Source organism: Stylophora pistillata, chromosome 5 (assembly GCF_964205215.1).
Source record: "Stylophora pistillata chromosome 5, jaStyPist1.2, whole genome shotgun sequence".
Classification (NCBI taxonomy): domain Eukaryota; kingdom Metazoa; phylum Cnidaria; class Anthozoa; order Scleractinia; family Pocilloporidae; genus Stylophora; species Stylophora pistillata.
Window position 1 is genome coordinate 5,205,649 of NC_142523.1, and position 25,883 is coordinate 5,231,531.

Genomic DNA, 25,883 nt, shown 5'->3' on the forward strand with positions numbered 1-25,883 from the left:
ACGTGCAACCATCGAGTTATGGATGCACTTAATGTTGATTTGTTTCGGGAGAAGAAAATCAGTTGGCGGGAAATTTAACATAAACAATAATTTTAATGGAACACGATCGCTAACACATACATAGAGCGCATGGAATAAATTAAAAGCTTGCACAGAGTCATAGTCGGTCATGCACGCAATGTGGATGTAACTAACAATTATTCCACGAGCGCGCGTTGGATATGAAACGATAGATAGCTATAATCATCTCATATCCAACAAGCGCGAGTGGAATAATTGTTTTATTAAAAACGTTAAAGGACATTATTAAATTTTATTAAATTTTTAACTCTCTTTTAATTTTAAGCTGACACGTACGCTAACCATATTTGTAGATTATGGTATATCTAGTTTTTAATAATCGCTAATACATCAACACTTATAAGGTTTGCTAAACATTTAAAAAGCCAGTTGCACTCGGCAATCGCCTCGTTCAACCTGATGTATAAAGTCTAGAGAGCAGGCCAGCCAAACCTGAAACTTCTTGAAATATGTTATTGAATAAATACTGAAAAAGACAAAGGCCGTGAAGAGTATTCTCCTCTGTAGAAATCATGCTTTAGACGTATCTTCCACGTTGCAATATTTTTAAGTTTGAAAACAATCGCACAGGTTACCGGGGCTCATAAAGATAACTCACAAAAACAAATCCCAGACTCAGAAATATTTGAACAGAGGAATTCTAGACTTTCACACCGACAAGAGTTTTTTTGATCAGAGATGTTGTTTGCAGGAACCAAAATTTTTCAACGGGCCATTCGCCACCTCATCAAGTGTTTGTGAGGTCAATAATCCTAAAACAATGCAAGTTTTAAAGAACTAGTTCTGATGGAGCTTACTCCTTGGAGCCGGATTCAATACAAATATTTCTTTTCTCGGCAACTGACCGGAATACCTATTCTCACTATCAATGAAGTTTTGATCTAGCTTCTACTTATATCGCAAAATAATACTATCCAGCCTGGATAGTGTATTGAATTGACGAGAAAAGACAAGCAAATCAGCTGGAGGGTATTACCTTTGTGAGACACGTTAATTTCTTAACTTATTTACACGAATAAATGAATGAATGAACGAATACCTCTACTTAAGGGTCAAACTGAAATAACAGTAAGAAACCACTAAATGGGGACACTATGAATAAATTAAAATAAAGAATTAAAATTGATAACACTATTTACAATTGATAAAACGAGTACGTAGTAGATAATATTATTTACATGTGCATAGACTTAATAAAACACTAAAGTGTCTATTATGTACGACATAAAATATATTCAGAACGATGAGCATCGGCCCTGCAGTAAGGAATTTAAATCAAGCTTTCTAATACGCTGTTAGATACAGATAATGCAGCAAGGTCTCTTACATTTTTGGGTTTTAGACTCCACAACTCTGGACCAATGTATCAGACGGAATGCTTTCCATGTGTAGTCGTATTAAATCTAGGCACGGCACGCATTTATATATGGAAACTAGTAGTGAGCATCACGATTCATATTCAGTGTTTAATAGACATCTTTCAGATCGCAGTAGTTGTCTCTCTTTTGCCTATTTCCGAGTAACCTCCACCTCTCTTACTATAGAAATCGTTGGCGTCAACAGTAGTCTTTAATGCGGTTGATTTCGTAGTCGATGAATTTTGCTGCAGCTTAGTCGGTCGCACATGTTCTATCAGAGCTCTGCGGAAATCTTTTTTGCCAAATATGTACATACAGGGGTTTAACAGTGACACAAGATACCTCAACCAAACGACAGCCAGTATAAAAGTCACTGGCAACTCTGACAAATCGAATCGACGAAGTATAAAATAAGGCAGACAACAGATTATGTAAACGAAAATCATGGCGGCAAAGATTGCAATGGCTCTCCACTCATGACGATTCCTAGCTCTCCTCCTGGTGTTTTGTAAGCCAGGCATACTTTCTCGCTGGATGTTGCTACTTTGACGAATTATCTCAAAGATTATTCTCGCATAGGTAAAACACATGAACAACAAAGGAATCAGAAAAAACAGAATGAGAAAGAGTATATCATAGATGAGTTCTGCTCTCTTGAAGGATTCCGAAAGATCATCATGTGGATCGTGGTTGAACGGGTCGAGCCATGTTAGTTGTACCAATGAAGTGAGAGCCGATATTGTCCAAATACAGATGATAACCATTGTACATCTGTAGAGTGTTACCAGTGAAGTGTATCGCAAAGGGTGTACAATTGCCAGATATCTGAAACAGAAAGTCGTTTTCATAAGGGTTATGGATTATTACCAGTTTATCTAATTCATCCATCATCATTATTATTATTTTTATTATTATTATTATTGTTACCTTTATTATTATTTATTTATTCTTTTTTTGACATGGTTAGTTTCTTAATAATTGGAGCAATAGAACTCATTTTTTTCGGGCCCTTTAACGTGATAAAACCACGCGGGATGTTATTGTTACCACATTTCCGTTACCTGTCAATTACAACAGACATTAGATGAGTCACAATCGAGGCTGAAATGAACCGAGACAATTGCTCTTCTGTGAGGCAAACTGCTAATCCACGGATGATGTTACACGTCATAAATAGTGGTACAGAAACCAGGCCTGTGAGGAGATCGGATAAGGCCAGGCTACATAGCAGTAGATTGGTGATGGATCTCAAGTATATTTTCCTTGCCACCAAGATCAAAACTAAACTGTTAGTGATGACTATGAATGTCGCCAAAGCAATCGCTGGAACGCCTACAGCAGGTTGGAAACGACCTTCGCTCATGTCATCGAACTCGTCATCTGCAGGCAGACAAAATAGTAAATAAATAATGATGATTAATCGGAACTACAAACATCCAAGCAGTGGTTCGTCCACTGTTTTCAGGTAAATAGGAATCGAGGGGTGTTAGTTTTTTTGAAGAAGAAAGCACGAGAATCGGGAGAAAAATATGTAAGACAAAGAGTAAAACCAACAACAAATTTAATCTACGTATAACAGCAGGTTCGGAAATCGCGTCCAAACCTCAGTCTGCTCCTCAAACAAATACGTAGGAAGATTTCATGCCATTTATAAAGGAAACTGAATTCTTTTCTCTTTTGATTTCTTAATTGAGCTGTTTTTTCAATATTTGCAATTTAACCACACATGACTGAAAGCTGCAGCTTACAGCGCAGAGGATTGCAAGTCTTACGTGTAAACCAATCCGAGGTGTCTATGAATCTGTGTGCATAGCTGAGACAACAAATTGCAATGTTTAACAGAAAAAATCGTGAATTTTTAGGTTCCATTTAAGAAGAAATATATATTCTTAATTCCCTTCACATGTTCACCCCCAAAATAGTCCATTAATAAAATCAGGGGTACCTAATTAAGTCGCTTGGAAAATGCAACTCATTCCATGACAAATACATCGTCATCTCCAAGTTTTCTTAATTTTTCTTTGAAGCCTGAAATTTCTTAGTGATGCTTGGAATTAGGCGGCAAAATATCCTTAACTTAAAAGAGGTGACACACTGAATACGGATACTCATGAGGTTTGAAAGGCGGAAGGTTGTCGTTAAACGAGTAATGACAAGCTATAGAATTGAAATTGGGCAATCCAGGGCGTATTTCGTCGATGCGCATTGTAGAGGCCCAGTCAATGTAATAGAGAGCGGTTAAGTATACTCCTTAAGCTTTTTTGTTTGATGTTTTGTTACTGTGGTGCAAGAAGACGATAACTCTATTTCTGCCTCGCAATTTTCATAATGGCATTGCAATTGGCCAAGAGTATCTTTGTAATGAATAAAGAAATTCAATCATGCAGTTAGATTTCTACGAAGGAAAATTCGAAGAGTTTAATGGTATCGCTTTGTAGCGACTTTGTTTTCAATTCGCATGAAAAACCCATTTGATGGATATCAAAACAAACTCGCTATAATATTAACTGAGCTCTGTGGCGGGTTTGGATCACTCTGATATAGCTTATTACATGATAAATATTTCATTGAATTCAATCCATCCTAAAAATTTTCTTCCATACATTTCTTAATATGTAAAATTAAAAGGTGATCATATTCTTGTGAAAACACAGAGCTGTTTATTTTGGGTTGCTTAAAAGCGACATGGAAAATTGCCGTTAAATGATATGATGTAGTTAAATAATCGATTTCTTGCAAAGAAAAACATCGAAGACGCAAAAATTAACCAAAACAAAAAGAAAAGAATATTACCATAGAGAATAGCAAAAAATACAAAAAAGGCGAACTCAAAAAATTTATCGTGATAAGCCCAAATTGAATATTTTTTTCTTCGTTCTTTTGCCTCTTTTTTAACTATTTAGTTTTTCTTTTTTTTTTTTTTTTTACATTTCAAACTAAATCCTTAAACTTGAATATATCATTTAGCGATGCATGTCAAAGGTCTGTCTGGTTCAAACATTTTAGCATAAGCAATGTATTACATTTATAGAATTAACTTTTTTTTCTTACCTGATTTTGAGAAGTTTTTTAGCGCCAAACCGGTAGAAACGTTGTCAAACCGAGAGTCGTTCTGTACACTTGACGTTTGGCTCATCATAGCTCTGTTTAACCAAAGGTGAAAATGCCTGTTGAGACCCAACACGCTAGAAGGAATAGAAAGATGTAAAATCTAATTTGGAAGGTCACCTAAATTTTGTTCAGTCCAGGAATAAGTCCCATATTTAGAAGTTCAGTATTGGATAGCGACGTGTTCCAATCTGTTGCAAAATCGTTGAGTATTCTTGAGGTTTTTGGAAAACTTAAGCCAGACTAAGTAAACTGCGATTTCAGAAGAGGACAAATCCATTCTTTTAAGTTTATACAGCGGGGCTTTCGGAGAGTAAACAGTTTGCATAAAAAAAACACACAATGCAAATAAAGCCTGGTGAAAATCGCATAGACAGGTGTATCCTTTCCAATTATCTCCCTTTCAGTCGGGCCTTAAAAAAGCCGTATATTCCGGCCATTCAGACGTACTGTAAACCAATGAAATCACGATTTCGAAGCCCTTCTACATTAATATCTCATGACATGTGGACTTAAGAGTCAATTTCAATTAAATATTCGATAAGCTGTTTTACAACTAGGACAAAGTCGCACATAAAATTGTTTTCTCCGTAAAGAACTATTATGATAGAATGACGAAATTTATGGAGCAGTTGCCAGGATGTTTTATTCGTCAATCTTGATCCTGATGAATGTCTTGATAAAAGAATTTCAATCGGATTGGAGTAGAGACAACCTTTTATTTAAGTCGTTTCTCAGTGCCCATGGCAAATTATTTTTATTCTTTCTTTCGAAATATGTAAAGATAATTTCCGAACATAGTTGCGGTTATTTTCAAAGCTATCAGCGAGAGTTTTATCGACCTTCCTCCTCCAATTCAGAAATTGGAATCCTTATCTTTTCACGACGCCGGTGTATTTACACACAAAATTAAAATGCATGAGTGCAAAATGTAAATTTTACAATCAATTCTTGGAGCAGACTCTAGATTTCAATAAAGATATAGATGTTGGACAAAAAATTTGAAGAGAAATTACAAATAATAGTAGAAAAAGAGCATAAAAATTGGGCAGGTTTATTAAATAGCAACTATAGAGTAAAGTTGGCATCAACATTGCGGACTGTATTAGATGGGAGCTGGAAAATACGGCAAACTATTTCGTGAAATAAATTCTTTATCAGATCCACCTCTCAAAAACATTCTATCTACAATGCACATTGTATAAAAAGCGTTTAAGGGAGCTGTCAATCATGTGTCGGATCTCTCAGGAAATAATGGCGATATCAAACAGGGTTCAAAAGGTCACGTCCCGTTGTCAAACTAAATTCTGAATTTTCTATCCACTTTGCTAGTTTTTTTCCACAAAGTACTGGAACATGAAAGCAGGTTTATTAATTCATTTACTTTAATTATAATTTCTAACTTTTAATACTTCAATTCCTGACCATCCTTCCCACTTAATTTTTTTTCTCATTAAAATTTCTAGGTGTAAAGATTTTAAAGAAAGCCAAATTCCCATTGATGAAGTGTTAAGTGTTTCTTGTAAAGTACACTCTTCGTCTATTTTAATTCACAAGTTGAAAAGACTCGTAACGAAAAAGTGACAGACACGTTTGCTTGATATTATTTGAAGCTAATTTTTCATTAAATCGTCTCGCGTTGGTAATTTGTCATGTCAGTCGCGCCAGTTTAAAAACCCAATATTTGTAAATAAATGCAGAAAACACATCTCCTGAGTTTAAGAAACTAATGTCAACCACTTTCAGTCCGAGAGCCCTTTTAAAATCTTAAAAAAGGGATTATCAGTTCATGAACAAATAAATTAGGAAGGCGAAATATGATCTGTTAAAATCTTCCCTTTTCCGTTACCATGGTAATTTGGGGAAACTACGTTCACTAGCGATTAAACAACAGAAATAACATATTCATAAAAATACTGAAAGGTGATGTATGCGGTAAAGATTTCAGTGCCTCTTTTGGAATATGTCGTTGCCCCATCTGTGGTAATAATTTGTAGAACCATTCACCTGGAAATGTCTTGCATAATTTCGGATGCGTTTCTCTTTATGTTGATCAACATATCGAAAAAGTTAATCCGAAGGTTTGAAGGTTAATTCCTCGTGGGGACCGATAACTCAGTCTTTTTGTCTTACGTTTATAACAAGACGAAAAAAGAAACATTTTCTAATCAGTCCATCGTACATTCTCAGCACAGGAAGTTATGCGTATTCTGCAACATCCTGCAGCATTTCTAAACGCGCTTGAATTTAACTATTGGTCAGAAGGAAACGAACGATCAAAAAGCTTTAAAAATATAGTTGTGACAATCTTAATTGACGATATGTGCCTAGGAAGGATATTAAAGAAAAGTAAAATTTTTGCTGCATTTGCCTGAATGCTGTACCTGCTTGTGGTGTTAAGTTTTTTACCGTCAAATTATCAAATTCTGGACAATAAAAGTCGTTTATCTTTCCACCCAAACACGGAGGACACTTCTTTCAAATTACTAATTAACTTTCTTCTCGAAGTTACCCCGAGAAAATAAATTCAAGGCAGGCTGAGAGGATTCAAAAGAGAATTGACTGATCGATTTTAACAAGATCTGACATTCTCGAAAAGCTTCTCAATACGATTCATACTAGAGTTAGATATTGTTTCGAATTCAGCAGTCAATTGCAAGAGAGACAAAATTTAAGTTTTAATGCGTAAAATCTTTTCTTTTTCTAATTTTTTATTTTTTCTTTTGCTTACAGCGGAACGAGGGCTTAACTTCTTAGAGCTTAGAGTCAATTGGGCATGAATTAAAGGCGACCCTGGAAGACTGGTCAGAATTTATCCTGACACAAACTTGGCAGGTTTTTGTTTATCACAACACTCTTGCAAATAAACCTGGAAGGTTTATCTAGAATCGAAAAAAAGTGACCAAAATATAGGTATATAGGTATGACTTCGTAATTCTTTGTATTTACACACAGGGTAAGAGTCGACATATAATCGGTTTTTGTTCAGAACGAAAGCTGTCACTTCTTTGAGTCAATTTAAAATGGATAATTCCAAAATGGGCGTGTAAAGACAACTCTGCAAAACCGAAATATAAAGATATAAAAAATAAAATATTCATTTTCTTTCTCAGCTCCTAAGACTTACCCAGCTTGATTTTTTCAAACGAATTTCCTCAGAAAGTTGTGATGTCAGAAGAGATCTAGAATTTGTTCAGTACTCACATATTTCCAATACAAGCTGTTGATTACTTCAAGCTCTTCCTATCGTATCATCCTCTAGTTGTAAATACTGTTATGATAAGTTACATATCATAACATTACTTAAATAGGTTAAGATTTGTGTGATGTATAAAGGAAAACATTTCTTTAAACCCAAACCTGTTATTTACATCTGGACATATTTCGTGAAAAATAAAAACCAGTCTGTCTTACGTTTATTTGGTGTTGGAAACACCATGATCGATTGATAACGGTTGAAACGTTCAATATGTCATCTTATACGTACCAGTTGCCATATTTAAATCATAAAAAAAAAGAAAACCGAATATTGATTAGACAGACGCAACGTTCAGTTCATTTTCTTCAGACTTACATGAGGTTATCCCTTTGTGAAATACGTCTGCAATAGTCAAATAGGACGAAGAAACACAGTTTTAACTCTGGTTTTGGTGTCTATACATCAGACTCGCGCGGTTTTTTTCCCTCAAGATGTCGACTTGAATAATGATTTTTCATAATTGCTTTCACTTTGATATAAAGCTATTAGTTGCTGTCAAAATGTAAAGTGCGTCATAAGAAGTAATCCGAGAATACTGATTCATGTCTATTGGCTCTAGACTCGATTCATAGTTTTTTATGCTAAAACAAATTGCATTCATTTGTTAGCGAACGTTTTAAAGTGAATTGTCTACTCCACCTGCATCTGTTCATTTGTTGATTGAGAGCAAATGGGAAAGACTTTTCGGCTCGTAAACCTGAGTGAGCTAAAAGAAATGATAAAACTTCGGATTGTAAAATACTATGTGCATAAAAAATGTCTTATAGCGATTTTCTTCTCTTCTTGGATCATCAGAAGTGAGAAAGGATTGACAGTGGTTGAAACCATTTCCTTTTCTTTGATGAAAAAATACTTCTGTCCCGATACTTATTCTTTCGATTGAGCCTGGGCGATCCGAATGGAAAGATTTTTTTTTTAAGATTTCTTGGAAAATCAAAATTTGGCAGCGTAGTTATTTTCAGTCTCTTAATATAACGAGACAAAAGAAGTAAATGCTTTTTCTAGATAAATAATATTCTACATTTACTATATGTGACAGTGAAATTTGACAAGACTTTATAATTATGGTCAGGGAGCCATATTTCATTCCATTATAACATAATAGACCTTTGCCATAATGGCGGAAAATCCGATGGAGGTCTGAGACTGGTTACGAATAATTTCACGAAAGCGAGGCCACCCGGGCAACCCACATGGCGTCTGACGCGAATACAAACTCTCTTTTTAACCGAAAATAACATTCTTGGAGGTTCCTTAGGAGATAGAAATCCTTCACAATTGAAGACTGAGGACTTGAGATTATGGTTGAGGTGCAGAGGTGAACCAGCGAAAGGTTTAAAGACAAAAGCAGAGCTTGTGAAAAGGTTAGCTTCGAGCACAAGATCCGTACTTCGAAGTGTTTTAATTGCTTGAGAAGATTGTCAATTGTGATTCCTGACCTAACTTCTTATACTTTAGGGTCCTTGAATATATCAAGAGCGGAAAGGATAAAAACATTTTTGATCTTTACCCCAACAATCTATATTCTAAATGAAAACAACTACGCTCGGCAAACAACACAAGTTCACACTCCACCGCTAAACGACATGTTCCCGTCAAGTTCCCTGAATCTATGTGGGGCTACTCACTTCAGAAGATGCCTCTGTTTACCAGAACGGAATTTAACAATTATATAACACGTTATGGGGTCTAGATAATTGTAGATTTCCATTAAAACAGCGTTGTTAGGAAACGAAGTGTAGCAGGACACAGCAGAATTGTCGGCGCGAAATCTTTCAATAGAGAAAAAATCTACTTTTTAAACATTCATTCTTCTTTGAAATGCTTTCTATTTCTCTTTGGAGCTCTTCTATTCTCATTTCATACTGTTTCACAAGCGCGACAACACTCCCATCAGTCTGAATGCACGGATCTTTCGACTCGACCAAATCGGTCTGAGTTTCGACATCTCTTCTCTTTGCCTCATTTTCGACATCCTTTTCATTAGATTCTACAGTTGTAATCTGACTCTCTAGCTGTTCATTCGATTTATCTGTCATTTATGCTGCTTTCTGTGCGCACCATGAATAAAGCCCTGGGTTATTGATGAGTAGTTGCTTGACCAGTGAATCTTTGAGGTGGAGGCTTCCTTTTGCGCGGCGAAGTACGCCACTGAAATACCGAAGGTACAGCATTGGTTTGAAGGCATATTTTGCCCGCAATACTTTTCTTCAATTCTTGTATTTAAAAATGGTGCGAGCAGACCATGGTTGAGTCCAAGACTTTGAAGCTTTTTCCTTCCTCTCGACGGATTGCATGAAGCCATTGCTTTCTCGCGAGTTTTTCTTTGGGAAACTTGAAGTAAGATATTTTTTAACAGTTTTCGTCGCGGTATCCCCTAGTAGTCCATGAAGGAACACAGCAGTGGCATGGCATTGTACATATTAACTTGAGCCTTAGCTATATTAGTAGTCAATTCTTTGAGAAATAAAGCTTTTTGGATTGATTAATTGTGCCAGAAACTTTTTGACAATCGCTCACAAATCCATGCCCGGGTGGCCTCGTCCCCATGCACTAGTTTTAGTCTTCACTCGGCCGCCGCCATTATGGCAAAGGTGTATGGGACAAATGAAATAAATGTTTTTTTCTCATCAATACGATTCTGCATTTACCATATGCGACAGTGACATTTGACAAGACATTATAATTATGGTCAGGTAGCCATATTCCATTTATTCCATTCTAACATAAAGGAACAAATGAAGTAATTAAAATGCTTTTTTCTAGATAAATACAATTCTGCATTTAACATATGCGACAGTGGCATTTGACAAGACATTAGAATCATGGTCAGGGAGCCATATTCCAGTTTGATAGACGTAGCTTTGTGGAAATTGATATAGTAACTGCAAGAAATAACACCCCCACGAAGATCCTCAGCAAAGATCTCTTTTTTAAACTAAGCTTCCAACAGTACCAGCGTTGGCCAGTTGAGTTGGGAAATATATTTGACACCGGCAACCTTTCAAATCCCTTCCCTCTGCTTGGTTGCTGTCGCACACATCACTACTCCCCTTAAGAAACTTTCTATGTGCCACATTGAGAATTTTTTTTCAAAAAATTTAAAATATATATATATATTGACGAAACAAATCCCTCACCGAGCCAGCAAGCGTATTTTTATCAGATTTATGGGCAATCCACCAGTTTTTGGCGCACAGATTTTATAAAAAAAAAGGGTTCAATACAAGTATATGTTGTTAAAAAGCTCCCTTGAAAATCACTCGAACTGTAAGTTAAATTAGTGCGTTCAAGAGGAGGTGGCGTAGTTCCTTAGCTAGTGACCTGGCCAAATAATGTTATGTTGAACCAGGAAATTATAAACTCTTGGTTAGACTTGATAATAAGATACTTTTACTTTTATATTCTCAGCTATTTAAAAAAATACTTCTAAATTTAGACATGACATTTAAACGTATTCTCCAGATTATTAATCAAATGCCTTGGATAGAGCAGTTTGTCAACTGCGTGTCAAAAAACCAAAATCGAAGAACAGCGGCCAATTAGAAAAATAGATATATTTTTACATTATTGTTAGCCGATGAAAGCTGCGATTAAAAACAAGCACAGCACTTGAAGCGCGGTTGTGTTTGACTTTTGAATTTGATTGGTTGAGAGGATGGCGCGAATTTCTAGACCAATCACAAAGCAAAGTTAAGAAAAAGCAACGCAGTCCCAAACCACTTTCAACACTCAATTGAAAACTGCTCTATCATGTTTAAGCGAAGCTACACTGCACACTTCAAATTGCTTTAAACTATTCTACTGGACTCTACATGTTCTGTTCGTTTTTTGATTGCCTGTAGTCTTAAACATATCATGGTGCCTAGTCCAAAGCAAATCTTTCAAACAGGAGCCCGTTTCTCGAAAGTCCTGGTAACTTAACGGGCCCGAAGCCATGTTTTAAAATCAAAATTTAAAGGATAGGAAAGCAGGTTCTGACACCCAAACCAGCCCTTTTTGTTTCTTTACCTGATAATCTTATTGTATCGTTTTCAAAACTTTTTTAAATCCCCATCTCGAATGAAAACAGAACAACTTTACGGGCCTGTTAAGTTACTGGGACTTTCGAGAAACGGATCCCAGGAGACGGTGAATTTCTTTGTTATCTACCTGTTGGTAGGAATATGAGGTTGTATCACGACATCATACATAATAATTACCTCCTACATAAAAACTTTGTAATCTGTGCAGTGATTACGCACCAATCTTAAGAATCTACACGATGTCAATCTTTTCGGTGCAGGAGACTTTATGTGCCGATCCTTCTTGCTGCCTAAATACAAGCACGATGGTTGTATGGGTTCGCTTGTTATCAGCCTACAAACAGTTTTAAGGAGTTTGACTTTATATTTGCCTGCCGGATTGCTGCAGATAGATTTGATAATCCAAGAGCGAATCGTTTCCCTCTGCGACACGAATTTTGAACAGCTTTAGACTTTCTACGACAAAAATTTGAACTGCTGCACAAGTCCCTTCAGTATGCACATTCTCCATACTGTTCTCTTTTAATACAATACTTTATTTCAGAACAACATGCAAATACATAGTTATTAAGAAAAAGGAAACCCAGAGGTTGGCCCTATATCAAGGGTCTCCTATTTATGTAAAAAATCTTACAGAACTAGTTAATAAAAAAAAAATATATATATATATATATATATAACTAACTGCAGACAGTACTGTTTCGGCCTTCTGGGCCTCATCAGTGCAGTGCTAATGCTAGGATGGAGGAGAACCAATATGGTCACCCCAAACGATCCAACCTTTGTGGTATCGTCTAAGCCATGCCAGAGTGCTCAAACTAGAGTACACTAGCGAGCATGCGCAATTGCAGAGCAATGACTCATCCTAGTTAGAGTGCTCAATTTGGACATGAAAGCAAAGCTTTGTATGCCAAAGAGCTATATATATCCTGAGGTAATATCCTGATGTACTGACAAGGAGAATGAGTTTAAAAGTTAAGAGCTCCCTTAGTTGGTGATCATTTTTATTATTCTCATGACCTTAAAGTGTAACTCAACGGTGTTATTATAAGGAGGAATTAGATGTTAGGGGTCAATTCCTGACTACAGCTAGTCATGAATAGCAGAGCCTGCCCTAATGACGAACGCAAGAAAAACGCTAATTGTCGTTAATCTTGTCGATCGACTTGCATTGATCTTTAGGCGACAAGTGGTATTATATAACTTAGGGACCAGCAATGTATCACCTGACGGTGGGGTGCGAGGGAGAGTAGGGGATTTATTTTGGGGAGGGGGGGGAATTTACACGGTTTTCCGGGGGAAAAAGGAGGGGATCAGTTTTCCCTAACAAAGTATAAAAGAGGAGACCATAAGAATCATAAGAATATTACAGAGCCTTAAGGGGGAGGGGAAAATCAGGTAAATCGTGACACAACTAAATTCCCCCTCCCCACCCCCACCCCCACCCCCTTCTAGGTGACGAAAAGCGTGAGCGACTAAGTAGACCTCCAAAATTCAAAGGCATTTCTTATGATATCGACAAAGAGGATCTGTTTGCCAATCGAGAACTCTTGGGTGGATGGTAATGACACAACCAAAATTTCCCACCCCACTTCCAGGCGACGAAAAGCGCGTGAGCGACTACGTAGACCACCAAAACTCAAAGGCATTTCTTATGACTTATGATATCGAAAAAGACGATTTATTTGTTAATCAAGAACTTCCTGAGTGGATGGTCATTTCCTGTATTCCCAAAACCTTAGTGTTTGATATATCAGTAATATTACAAGAAGAGATTAGATGCCAGTCACCCTTAGTGTTTAAAGGTTAATTGACTGATTGCCAAGCGGTATTAGCCACTTCAAGATATTCTTAAACGTAATTCACTATAGTAACTTATAGTACTTAGAAGTAATTTATTGAAAATTCAAACGCTTCCCTTGTAGGTGATCATTCCCGTTTTCTTTTTTTTGTTGTTGTTGTTTTTTTTTTCCCACGACTAAGAATGATACCGAAAGAATGAATCAGATCCTAGTCACCGTTAGGGGTGAAACACTTTATCCTCTTTTGGGGTGAAAAGATAAGCTATCGTATTTTATAAAGTGCATGCAGTATGCACGACCATCTACTATGTTACTTGTAATATCAACGAGAGAATACTCTTTTGACGCAATTCTTGAATAGAATCATTAGAACATTTAGTGATAAAAACGAGCGATAAGAAATACGAACGACGTTTCGACCGCTCCACGGTCATTTTCAAGTTAGAGTTCATGAGTAAATCGCTCTGTTTGTTCAGTTTTGGCTTAAGAATTATTAGAAATGTGCAATAAAGGCTAATAACTGCAAGCTACTGCAGGTTGTTCCTTACAAGTATAATATTCTTATAATGTACAATGTTTGAAGTCAGGTATTTATAAATCTTAGATATATGATATCTACAGAAGATACGTTGCTTATATAACAATCAAAATATTAACAGTTATGCTGGTTGTAAAAAATAGTTCATGGCTGATATGAAGCGGCGGCTTTTTGTTTTTTGTTTTTTTGTTTTTTTTGTTTTGTTCTTGTTTTCCACGCTAAGAATTTTCAAGCAAACACTTTAAATATCACACTCAAGTCTTGTTTCAGACGAAGCCCACGTCATACCAGCCACGGTTACTTCATGCGAGGTTTTAACATCTGTAGTAATGATGGTGATAGCAATAAAAAAAAAAAATATATATATATATATATATATATATATATATATATCTTATTAACCGAGCGCGAGGGCCGTACTGGGAGAATATCGGCCCGAGGTCTTGACAGTACGGACCTCGCTGCGCTCGGTCCGTGCAAAAACGATATTCTTTCAGTACGGTCCCGAGCAAGCTTGGTTAATAAGAGATTTATTATGCGACTGAAGTTCAAATGGACACAAGTGCGGTATCATTCAGGACCATTCGGGACAGTGCCCGATCCAATACTGAGAGAATATTGACCGGCAATAGAGCATTTTGATTGGTTGATTTTAGTTATTGGCCCTCTGACTGCCCGAGTCGTGTAATAAATGATAATAGAAACATTGTTTAATATCTCACCACTGTGCTAACTGGGCTTCTGTTACGCTATGACTAAGTAGCTAAGATGTAGCGCACATGGTGAAAATTCTCGATCAGCAAGGGCTAAACATTGCCAATTCACAAGGAGGAGTGGAGAAGCTAATCAGCCTCCACCACTCACTTAAATATATTAATATGTCTGTATACGGTTTGGCATAGTTAAAAGTAGCCAATTGCCTAAACTCAAGGCTGCCAACGACAATGCCATAGTACATGTTTAATCTTTAACCCTGCTTGTTCTTTTGTTTGTTTGTTTGTTTGTTTCTTGTTTGTGTAATTTTTGTTTCTGTTTTTGTTTTTTTTTTTTGTTTGTTTGTTTTTTTTAATGGTTGGATTGATAGGAAGTTCCCATTGATCAATCCTTTAAAAGCCGCTCCAAATTAGTACTCCAAGAAAAACAAGACATCTCTCAGGTTTCCTAACTAATTACCAACTGTTTTTTGCTGGTTAATGAATTGGAGTTGTGAGAGAAGTTAAATATTTAATTGAAAAGTAAATCAGTCACTGGTAACGTTGATCGACAATGCTTTTTAATAAGAGGACACCCACTTGGTGGGCTGCGCTGTTTTTGATATTTCTGCTTCCAGTTATTTCCAATAATTTCATCTCTAATCCAGCGAGCCCTTACTATTTAAAAAAAGGGATAGAGCTTATAGACTCCCTTTCGGAAAAAATCTTCGATTGCTCGTGGTCATAAAAAGATGAAACTGAGACACACCTCTACCATCAGAAATTGAGTGATTTCTCATAACAATAATTTCAGAAGGGGATGTTTTATGCGCCATTCTAAACCGTGGTTGTCTTCATAGATGAATGATAAGAAGAAGAATGGAACCGCGTGAATAGGCTCCTCCTTGAGAAATTGATGGCCTGACGAAAGTCTCTTTTACCAAAGATATACATAAAAGGATTGAAAAAAGACGTGAAAAACCTCAGGTACACGAAAACATACTCTGTGGAGTGTGGAAGTTCAAATAACTTCTTCCCTAGGTTGTATTGCAAGCGAATTGTGAAGAATGGCAGCCAACAGACGATGAAGACAAACAGCATGATGGAGAAAATGGCAACTGCCTTCCATTCGTGGTGTGTCCTTTTCTTTGTCTCAGCCCATCCAGGTGAATTATACTGTTTGATATTGCGATAATGACGCAATATTTCAAAAAATATGCTCACATACACGATTGTCATGACCACAAATGGGATCACAACATATAGCACGAGATTAGTGACGTCATAGCGGATCTCGTGCTTAGTGAGGTCTTCGTCTTCTTCATCGACGTCATCGCGTCCATAGTTAATCCAAGCTAGCTGTATCAGCGATGCAAATATTGAGGAACTCCATATGAAGACTGAAGTTACAATAACCCTGTTCTTTGTGACCAAAGCGTTGTAACGAAGCGCATGTTTGATGCCAAGGTAGCGGTCCATTGTTATGGCCAAAAGATGCATAACCGTGGAAACTGACGTAAATCTCATAAAAAGCTGCGAAGCCACACAAATATTGGTTTTCCAGGTGACATCACAGCAAACATGAAGTGGTATGCTCAGTGACCCTGTCAAGAGATCTGACAGGGCCAGGCTACAAAGCAAAAAGTTCATGCTAGATTGCAGGTTGGGCTTTGTCTTCACCAAGTACAAAACCCATCCATTTAATCCAATGATGACAACGGCGACAGCAATGGGAGGAATGTGATAACGTGCATCAAAATCTCCGGCAAACTCTGCTTGGCGCTCATCGTTTGTTTCATTTGAGAAATTGCGACCCGCCATTGCGGTTATTTTTATCTGTTAGATTGGAAATTGAAACAACTGATTAATGGTAAACAAAACCTCTATGACTCTCTCAAGGGTTAACCTCCCTCACTATCAAGATCTCATAAACAGTTCTTCTTTCTATCTCCTGAAAAATCGTTATGATGTTAATTCGGGGAATTTGGTATTGGATCATCTAATAATAATTAATAATAACTTTATTAATTTCTATTGCGCAGTTATCAATATAAATTTTCAATTTCGCATTACAATATGATCTTAACGTGCACCTAAACCCAAAAATTTTTTTCGCTTAACGAAATAAGCTTATTTTTTTGAGTATTTCTGGGCAAAAATTTTTTTGTTTGCTCAGATCTTTAATTTTCTGTGCCCAGTCAAAATACGGAAAATCAGCCGCTATCTTGCCCCACGACCGAGTTTAAAGAGGAATGGCTCTAGCGGGTAATGTGACGTCAAATCGAGAACACGAAAGTCTGCATTTCACACATTTTCACTTGTTTGAGAAGGTTGTCGTCGATATTGTCCGAAATATGCCGACTAGGTGTGTTGTATGAGGAATGTATGAAGCGTGATACTCTCTAGCAAATTTCGCACGTTGTTTATGGAGTTAAATTTGCACGAACTTTACTTTTTTTGATAATATAATGCACTTCTTGAAGAAGAAAACTTCCTATCTAATAGATGTAACAGAGAAATTTATGATCTTTCGATTATGAGTGACTTCCACCAAGGTTGCCGTGATGTCAGTCGTTAATATAGACAATAGTCCTCCTTTGTGTTGTACTCTCACCGGGACGAGCACAAAACACGATCAACTTTAGATTTGTTCTTATTCTCAGCTCTGGTGATTACTTCCGCTATAGGGTTGTCGAAACATCGGTCGTTCATAAACCCTTAGAAAAGTTTTCTAAGGCTTTGTATGGGACAACGGGAGGTACTTACAGTGCACGCATTTTCCGTCCTGTCATTATTACATCCGAAACAGTCCCTCTCAGCAGTACTACTCTATCAAATTTTCGCACTTTTCGAGGACAATTTGCTTTACTAAAAATCCCCTTTCATCCTTCTCAATTTTCCTTCCAAGCTTCCTTATTATCAATTCTCTAAAAATTTCAACTAGTCTCCATCTTCAAAAAAAAAAAAAATGACCAAAACCAATGTCGCCTTGTTAAGACTAAGAGCATCCGTCAAGGAAACAGTTCCAAACTACTTCATGAACAGGAAAATTTACAGGCGCATTGAAAATAAGAAATGCATTGGGCTAAATAAGAAATGACCTACATTTCTGTAACTGTTATTAAGAAGAATGCTATAGGAACGGACCGTTAAGAAGATCAGAAAAAGGAAAAGCAGAAATTCATTTATAAGGTACAAGTAGTTAAACTAAACAGATGAAAAGAAGTATATCGCTGTTTTTACTTTGTCTCTTCAACATGAAAGTTGATGACAGTCTTTTAAGTTGTCACATTATAAAAGAAAGACCAAGTGTTACGGTTTCAATATTATTATCATGATAAAATATTGTAGCATCATAAAATAATTGTTGAAAAATGGATGAAATATAAAGCTTGGATCTATCTTCTCTAATTTTTTCCGAAGGTTAAAGGAACAACTACACTTACCAAGATGTCCACAGGTAGAACTTCAAAAAAATTAGCGATAAAAAATTAAGTTTCTATGTCAGTCGCTGAACCGTCGGACAGTTAAGTAAACTTTAGTCCTAATTCTTGTTACAAAACCGGTCGTTTGTTACGCTTGACGTTTTGCTTTTTCCCCTTTCACACTTTTTATCGTAGAGCGAAATGTTTTTCTCTAAATAAATTTTGACAGGTTTAAACTTAAAATCTAAAAGCTAACCGGTAATTTAATGACAAAGACGAAAATACAAATCCTCATTAGCATATTAATTAAATTGTTCAGAATTTGCCACAAACCAGTGCTCCCGAGGCTGTAAAAAAAAGCCCTCGTCCATTTGCTTAACGCTGACAACAAAACAATTATAAAAAGTAGAAGAGCTGAAAAGAAATAAGATTCTGCATTTATTTTTACTAAGGGGCTGACATCTACAACAACTTACATCTTCCTTTTCTAACAATCAGTCTCCTTTTCAAGACCAAATATTGCAACTGAACGAGTTTCTGCCCAATAGAATTGATTCTTTCAATTGAGAATTAAGAGAGTGTAGCGAAGATGAGAGACAAAGTGCCGTTCAAAAGGAAAACCTTTTACTGAACTATAAACCTATCCATTCTTGCCCTTCAAAACAGTCATTACAACTTCATATCCATATAAATGAGGTCGTTTGCGGTTGTCTTTCAATAATGGATTCCCTCTTTGCTTAATTCAGTGGGAAACGCTTAAAGGCCCTTGAGCAGAAATAGATGATTTTGCTGGATTTTAAGCTATCGTATTTGAAACCTATCTCACCTCTTAGTAAAAGATGTATCAGGCATTTGATTCATTCCTTGTGCAAATAGACTTTCGTGCGATAAAGAACCAGCTGTTTTGGCTGAGTATGTTCTATTTCAGATTCGTTTTATATCTTTGGTTCGACCTAAAAATCAAAGCCGCTTTTCCCGAATCTTGTTTACATTCACTGCTTTCGGACTTTAGAAAATGAACTCGAAAAGAATATCGACAAATATTAGGTGTGTTTACCACTACAACTAGCAATTATGATTCCAAATAACCAAAGGTAGTCGGTTATTTGCAGTCAAATATTTTTTGGTCATGATATCTTACCACAAGAAAAATAAAGAACACTCGGTTCTTGTTGATTTCAAAGCTCTGCTTTCAACTGCTTTCAACTCCGTCAAATTTGTGCCCAGCGAAATCGCAGTTGTGTCAAGTGTATTTGAAAAACACCAGCCGTAAGTTACCATATGATTAGATTGCTTTGGGATTTAACTTTCATGTGGTTAGCTGTTTTGTCTCGTTTTTTCTAAACAGATCCAACATCCTGCAGAGAGTGGTTTCATGATATGCAAATTCTAATCATCCTTCGATAATATAGACGCGTTTTATTTTATTTTGCTGAAAGCTCAACCGCAAGATCAGAGGAAATTTTTCAATTAGCCATTGTTTCGTTTTTTGATATTTCTTTTTTTTCTCAGGAAGGTCACTTTTCAAATCTCTTTATTCAAGACCTCTATTTCTGATGGTATTGTGAATCGTGTCAGTCATGTAAATCATTTCAGCTCTTTGAAAAATCGATTTTTATTGAGGCAAACCACTTCCTCGATGATGCTTTCTCAAGTACGGCATTTCAAACAATCAAGAATGAAAGCCTTAATACGTCTGGGGAACTTTTTTGGATGTTTAAGGTAGATATTCTCTTACCACAAGTATTTATATTCACACAAGCAATCATTTTTGTCCTCACGAAAATGTTAGACTCAATAAAAAGGTATATCTTCAGCCCCGCAGTTAGAAAATACATTAGTAAACATCTTTCTTCATTGCTGTATTTAAGAATCATTTATTTTTTGTTAAGAATCTGTAGTCTTACGTATCAAAAAGATACCAATAATACATATGAACAAAGCGATTATCTCGCTCTTTGTCGTCCGAAACCGAAAATCACCATCTTGAAGTTAATTTTCTGTCAGTACTCTCTGGCAAAAAGTTCACTCGTATTAGATGTAAACAATAAAAAAAAAAGAAAAAAAACACGAAGCAACCTGTAAAATCTCAATTTCTAGTTCATTTCATTCAACATCTGTTTCAAAATCCTGCCTTAAATTCCCTAAAGTTATTTTAATGCAAGTTAACGAAGATAATTGTTGTTATATAAGGAATAATGATCACGATTTTTTTTCTGGGTTGAAAAATTTATCAAATTAATCCAAAGGTAATAAGTGTTCGTGAGATCTACTCCCTAGCTCGACAAATTTCATACCTTGAAAGACTTAGTTTTATTCCCTTGATTTCAAACAGCCTTACTACGCCTGAACTCCTCAGATCTGCATTTGAAGTTAACTCTGAGATGTGTAAAAAGCGAAATACACTGTTTTGAAATGTGAATATCAATTTTTTTTCCGATTTTAGACTAAGCTTGTCAAAATACCAAACACAAAACTGCAGAAAAGCTTCAAAAGCTAGAAATTCTACTTGGGATCTATATCTTACCTACAGGTTACTTTTTGTTGATTTATATGTTGTGTCACCGGCTTGATATTTTCCACACCACTGTGTGAGTTGCGTGCACATCGTACATCATTTAGTCAAGTATTTCACGAAAATACGTTCATTATATTTGGTCTAGTGTAGTGGTAATTTGATTTATAAACGCTTTCTGCATCATGCAGACGCTGTATTACCTTTTTTACCTCTGATTATTGTTTGCATTGGAAAGTGGTCTAGGGATCAAGAGAATGATCTTCATAAAAAGCCTCATTTATAGTTGCAGCTTCTCCTTGACTAACGCACTTGTCAACTTTTACAATAAGAACTTGTCGATGATGCTTGACAGGAAATGCTTGCTAACGAAGAGAGTCCCTCTCAAGCTTTTCATATTTTCCACGAAAGGCGTCCTTCCCTAATAATCTACACCAATTAACTGACAAACTTCGCAATTAACAATTTTTCCGTGTCACCGAATTCTCCCTCAAAACTAACAAATCAGCGATTAATTTGGAGAAGGGAAATTGTCGATGCGACAAAGGACTTGTCAGGGACAATTTTCTCATCAAAGGGGACCTCGCCAATGGGCAGGAAATCCAACTTAAGCAAGTCATTTCTGTAGAGGCCATGATTAAGAACCCCTATGCTGAAGACCATGTCACCCTAGAAACGGACTACGTGATATAATTACAGCTGCGGCAAGGCGAGGGAGAGACGTGACACGTACACCCAGCGGAGAAATCTGTGCTACAAATTATCCAACCTCAATTCGAAAACAAAAATATCCCCCACTGATGTGATACCTGATAGTCGCAGTTAATTGTTCATGAGAAAGATTTTGTGAGCGTCGCGTATAGGTAGAAAGGTCGTCTACCTGAAATACAATTCTGTCAAAACGAAAATCGCCTTTCGTCCTAACTGGAACAAAGGACTCAAATGAGTAGATGGCTCGCTTTCGGCAAACCTGAAAATGGAAACGTTTTGGTCATAAAAAGGACAAACTTACCGCCTTAAGATTAAGTGAGCCTTTGCTTCTTCTGTCTCGTTCCTAACGGGTCTCTTTCCAATATGAACTAGCACTTAGGAAAAACATCCCTATGCCAATCTTTCTAATTTTTCGACAGGCCGCTTAACTAGGGTTCCATTTGCACTTTTCTCGCTGACAACACACTTTAATCTCCAACAACGTGCGAGAGGTCATTGAAACAAGACAAGCAACAGCTGATTCGAAATGAATTCTCAAGTTTTCTTTGTATTTATACTAATCGACCTGTCGCCCTCGCGTCTCCTACCGGGTATGTTTGAGAAATTGACGTTATTAATTGCGTTATATTTCACAGGTGAAGATTTTTGAATTGCGGACATCTTACCAATAAATCAAATCGTATGCGGTGGTCGAGGGTCTGAATCACATAACTGTGTAAAAAAAGCGCTATCTTTTCAATGAAGCAAGATCAAAATATATCAAAGCAACAGATGTGGAATTCAGTGTTGCCTAGTTTTTCCTTCATCTTCACAAATGTCAGAACTAACATGATTTATTTGCAGCAAAACTTAGTGATCTGACGTTTCCTTTAATTAAAGGGAACGTGCAATAAAAACAAGAAAAGTTTTAAAATGACCTGGACGCAGACAAATTGTGTTCCGACCGATAAAAGTGACAGATATTATCGGCAATAAATCTTTATAAATGGAGGAGGATAGATTTTGTCTTAGCAGTCAATCTAAAGAGAAAACTAAACCAGCTTTGCAAATTAATACCGCGAAAGAGGGCAAAATAAGTCAGCATGATTCTGTAACAATTTTCTGTCGCTTCTCAACGAAATGTTGTTATCACTGACTTTCAATTAACCATTAAAATCGTTTATAAGGAAAGAATTTGCCTACAGACGATAAAAAGAAAAGGAAAAATTGAATAGATACGAATCTAACCATTTCTGATATTATAAAAGAAAATATCAGACTGATTTGTCGGCAATAAATATTTCACAGCGTTTGACAGTACTTCGGAAAGCTGAGAGTCTCACAAACACGCTAAAAGCCGATTCAAACAAAACGAATATATGGTCTTTCCTGTTATTGTCAACTTTAAAACAAACATTTGTTGGACGTAATCGAAATTTTCAACCTGTAATTGAAACAACAGATCCATTACAGAACACACTATCAATTCAAGTTTCTCTAAAACGCGTTATGCCGCGTGCATAGCCAAATATAGCACCATGACCCTTGTGAAGTGATATCAACCGCATAAAACTTTGACGAAAATAATATTTTTAGGTCAATTATCGTAGATTCAGGGACAAATTATGTTGTAGCCGTCTCGATCAGTTAAAGCGAACACTTTAAACATTACTCCACGGCGTTTTTTAGCCAAGATAGACCAGACTCCGGCATCACAACACCAGATTGCAGCATGTTTTGGCTTCTCTTGCAAATCGTTCGACCGCAAGTGCCGAATTTATCCAAAAACCGACTCAGTGAAGCTCAGAGTAGTTCAGTTGTTGCAATCTGTTATCGCTTAATTGCGCTAAAATTATAACATTCCAAACTCAAAATCAGAATTATTCATACGAAAAGTCGTGTGCACAATGTTCCAAAACTACCTAAAGCTACTTCAGTAATTGCACCTGTCTAACTCACCAAATACAAAAAACTTGGTGAAAAAAACTCATCATTGATTTGCCGAGTTTTTTTTCGATTCTTCTCGAAATTTCCTGATCACTGGGACAAACAAAAGGATATTTATAAAGTTAAAAAAAAATAACAAAAAACTTCAGAAGAACTCATTAGTTTAATGAAAATTGCGTTATAGTACAGACTCTTCTTGATGATTTATTTTCTCACTGAATGATCATCCTCTACTGAAGTTACTTAATTAAATCATCTCTACTGTACGAGCTACGTGTTCTCTCTTCCAAAGACGTCGACATAAAAAGGATCTTGGCCCTGAAAATAGTCTAAAAAAAGAACTCTTTGGAAACAGATCATATTTCCTTGAGCGGAAAACTGAAACTAATGAATTACGGATGCTCGACGGATGCAACTAAGAGTAGTTTTTCAGGCGGTAAGGAAACCTGAGATTTACGTTATAGAAATTTTGCAAAAACACATTATATTACGTAAACAAAATGAAAGCAGTAGGAATCCTCGGCGTTTTTGCTTGTTCTTAAGAACAACAAAAACAAAAATTCTGATTTACATTAAATTTGTGAGCAAATTCTACTTTTACAGCCGGAGAATTTTGTGCTATCCGTGGGGTCTAATACACACATAGGGTCAAATATATCCAGGGGGGGAGCTTATGTATAGAATCAAAACACTTGCATTAATTAAAAAAAAAAAGCCGTTTAGCAGCGAAAACTTTCGTATTTCGCTGCAAGAAGAACATTTTGGAACGTTCGACTCCGACAGTGATTGTAACTGGTGACAAAACAGAACAGTCTTCAATCTAAGTTCTTCTCTAGAAGGTTGATCAATCGAGAGTTTTTCCACCTAAGTTTTGACGACGTTTAATTTACATCGTCCATTCTCCTGCTGCTCTGTCCTGCTCCTTCATTTTGTGTGGTTTTTGATATTGATAATTTCGCGCAAGAGTACGAGCTTATAAATAACTTATGGCTGTTTTTACACATGGGGTTTAGGGGGGAAGGGGGGGAATTCGTACAAGTTGGAATTCAAAGTATAGAAACAGTAGCTGATCAAATATTAAAACTCAGTTGTTGCTTTACTTTCGTTAATTCTTTCGTTTCTCGGTCCATGCAATCACGTTTTGATAATTACACTCCTTTCCTTTCTTCCTTTCTTTTGTTTTTCTTTCGTTCGCTCATTTGTCTATCACTTATAAACTTTGCGGCAAGTTATAGACAGATAGTAGACATGTTTAATCAACACTTTTGTAGGCAGAGCTGAATTACAGTGCGGGTCAGAAAATTATACACACAATATAACAATGATATAAATAACCCTGGTAATATTTCACCAATTTCTCGTGTATGAATAATACAAATAACCCTTAATAAATAATATTTCAACAATATATATGCATGCACAACAATTTCATTACATTCAAAAAGTTATCATGAATATGCCCTCAAGGGTTACCCCTTGAAATTTACTCAGGGTTACCCCTGAGAAATTTATTGGTACAGAAAGCTGCGAATCTATCTGTTCTAATTCTGGGTCTCTCTACACCGGGGTAGACAAAAATTTTCCCGAAAATAAGGTTAAAAAAAATTTACATTGTATACACTCGTTGCAAAAAAAAAAAAAGCTTCAGCAATGAACGATAAAACCCAAAGGCTTTCCGGGTACTTAAGTACATGATAACCACGATTACTTGCACGTGCGGTAAATAGAAAACTAAAAAAGACCGATTAATAGTGAACATATATAGGCTTATGACCAGAAGCCTTTGCGGTCTGAAAACTGCAATTTCAAAATACATTTCCAATTTGTACCACGGTAAAGTTACAATTATGCATTCAGTAATCTTTTCCTTATTAGGAAGTAAATTCTGATTGGCTAGTTTGATGCTCTAATAAACCTCAGCTCTTGGACTTACCTAATCGCTTCTGGGTCAAAAGCTTCTGTCTTGAAGTATTTCAGGTATTCTTAGGGCGGTCCTTTTGTCTCTTTTTCAAAAATGTCTGAGTGTAACATTCCCTCTTTGTTATGTTATTCAAAACAATTCTTAGCGCATTACCTACACAGGACGAATGTTCTTATTTCAGTGCCTTTAGGCAAAATCTAAAGCAGTCTTAAAGGTTGAGTAAAGCTTTAATCGTCTTTAATTGTCAAATGAAATATCCGAAAGCTAACTCTAACCTTTAATGAATCTTTAATTGAACATAAGTTTAACTTTAGTAGCGCAAATCTTTCAGTATCCTTTAAGTGGTTTCTTTTTTGGCACAAAAGAGGGTGTTTCATTAAAATACATTTAAGTTGACTTTAAGGTGAGATTTAAATGAGTATAGCTGTTCTGACATCTTTAATTCATGCATTAAAGATAGTCTCATTGTAATCTGAACTGTCAACAGAATATTCATCACAAATCAGCCAACACTTGCACTGA

At 36.3% G+C, this 25,883-nt stretch overlaps 2 protein-coding genes across 5 annotated transcripts; both read right to left on the reverse strand.

Annotated features, from left to right (window-relative positions):
* Positions 1-73: 73 nt before the first annotated feature.
* LOC111331564 (histamine H2 receptor-like) lies at positions 74-5,198 on the reverse strand. Its single transcript, XM_022936696.2, has 3 exons — positions 4,491-5,198; positions 2,501-2,819; positions 74-2,264 (listed from the first exon to the last, which is right to left on the reverse strand). The coding sequence occupies exons 1-3, from the start codon at positions 4,576-4,578 to the stop codon at positions 1,562-1,564; spliced, it is 1,110 nt and encodes a 369-aa protein (XP_022792431.2). The 5' UTR covers positions 4,579-5,198; the 3' UTR covers positions 74-1,561.
* An 8,292-nt stretch (positions 5,199-13,490) lies between these two features.
* Positions 13,491-22,370, reverse strand: LOC111331551 (adenosine receptor A3). 4 transcript variants are annotated; one of them, XM_022936681.2, is made up of 2 exons: positions 21,816-22,370; positions 13,491-16,699 (listed from the first exon to the last, which is right to left on the reverse strand). In XM_022936681.2, exon 2 carries the CDS (start codon positions 16,682-16,684, stop codon positions 15,701-15,703), a length of 984 nt encoding a protein of 327 aa, XP_022792416.2. In that variant the 5' UTR covers positions 16,685-16,699; positions 21,816-22,370; the 3' UTR covers positions 13,491-15,700. The 4 variants fall into 4 exon arrangements, with proteins under 4 accessions (XP_022792416.2, XP_022792415.2, XP_088617052.1 ...); XM_022936680.2 differs by lacking the exon at positions 21,816-22,370 and adding an exon at positions 19,430-19,583; XM_088760926.1 differs by lacking the exon at positions 21,816-22,370 and adding an exon at positions 19,115-19,401.
* Between the last annotated feature and the right edge of the window lie 3,513 nt (positions 22,371-25,883).

What these genes read in the sequence shown, in the direction of transcription:
- LOC111331564 (XM_022936696.2), bottom strand. Translation starts at nt 4,578, where the DNA reads ATGATGAGCCAAACGTCAAGTGTACAGAACGACTCTCGGTTTGACAAC. An exon ending in AAAAAACTTCTCAAAATCAG is followed by an intron (nt 2,820 to 4,490) that starts GTAAGAAAAAAA and finishes GTCTGCCTGCAG; the next exon opens with ATGACGAGTTCGATGACATG. An exon ending in ATGTCTGTTGTAATTGACAG is followed by an intron (nt 2,265 to 2,500) that starts GTAACGGAAATG and finishes TTTCTGTTTCAG; the next exon opens with ATATCTGGCAATTGTACACC.
- LOC111331551 (XM_022936681.2), bottom strand. Translation starts at nt 16,684, where the DNA reads ATGGCGGGTCGCAATTTCTCAAATGAAACAAACGATGAGCGCCAAGCA.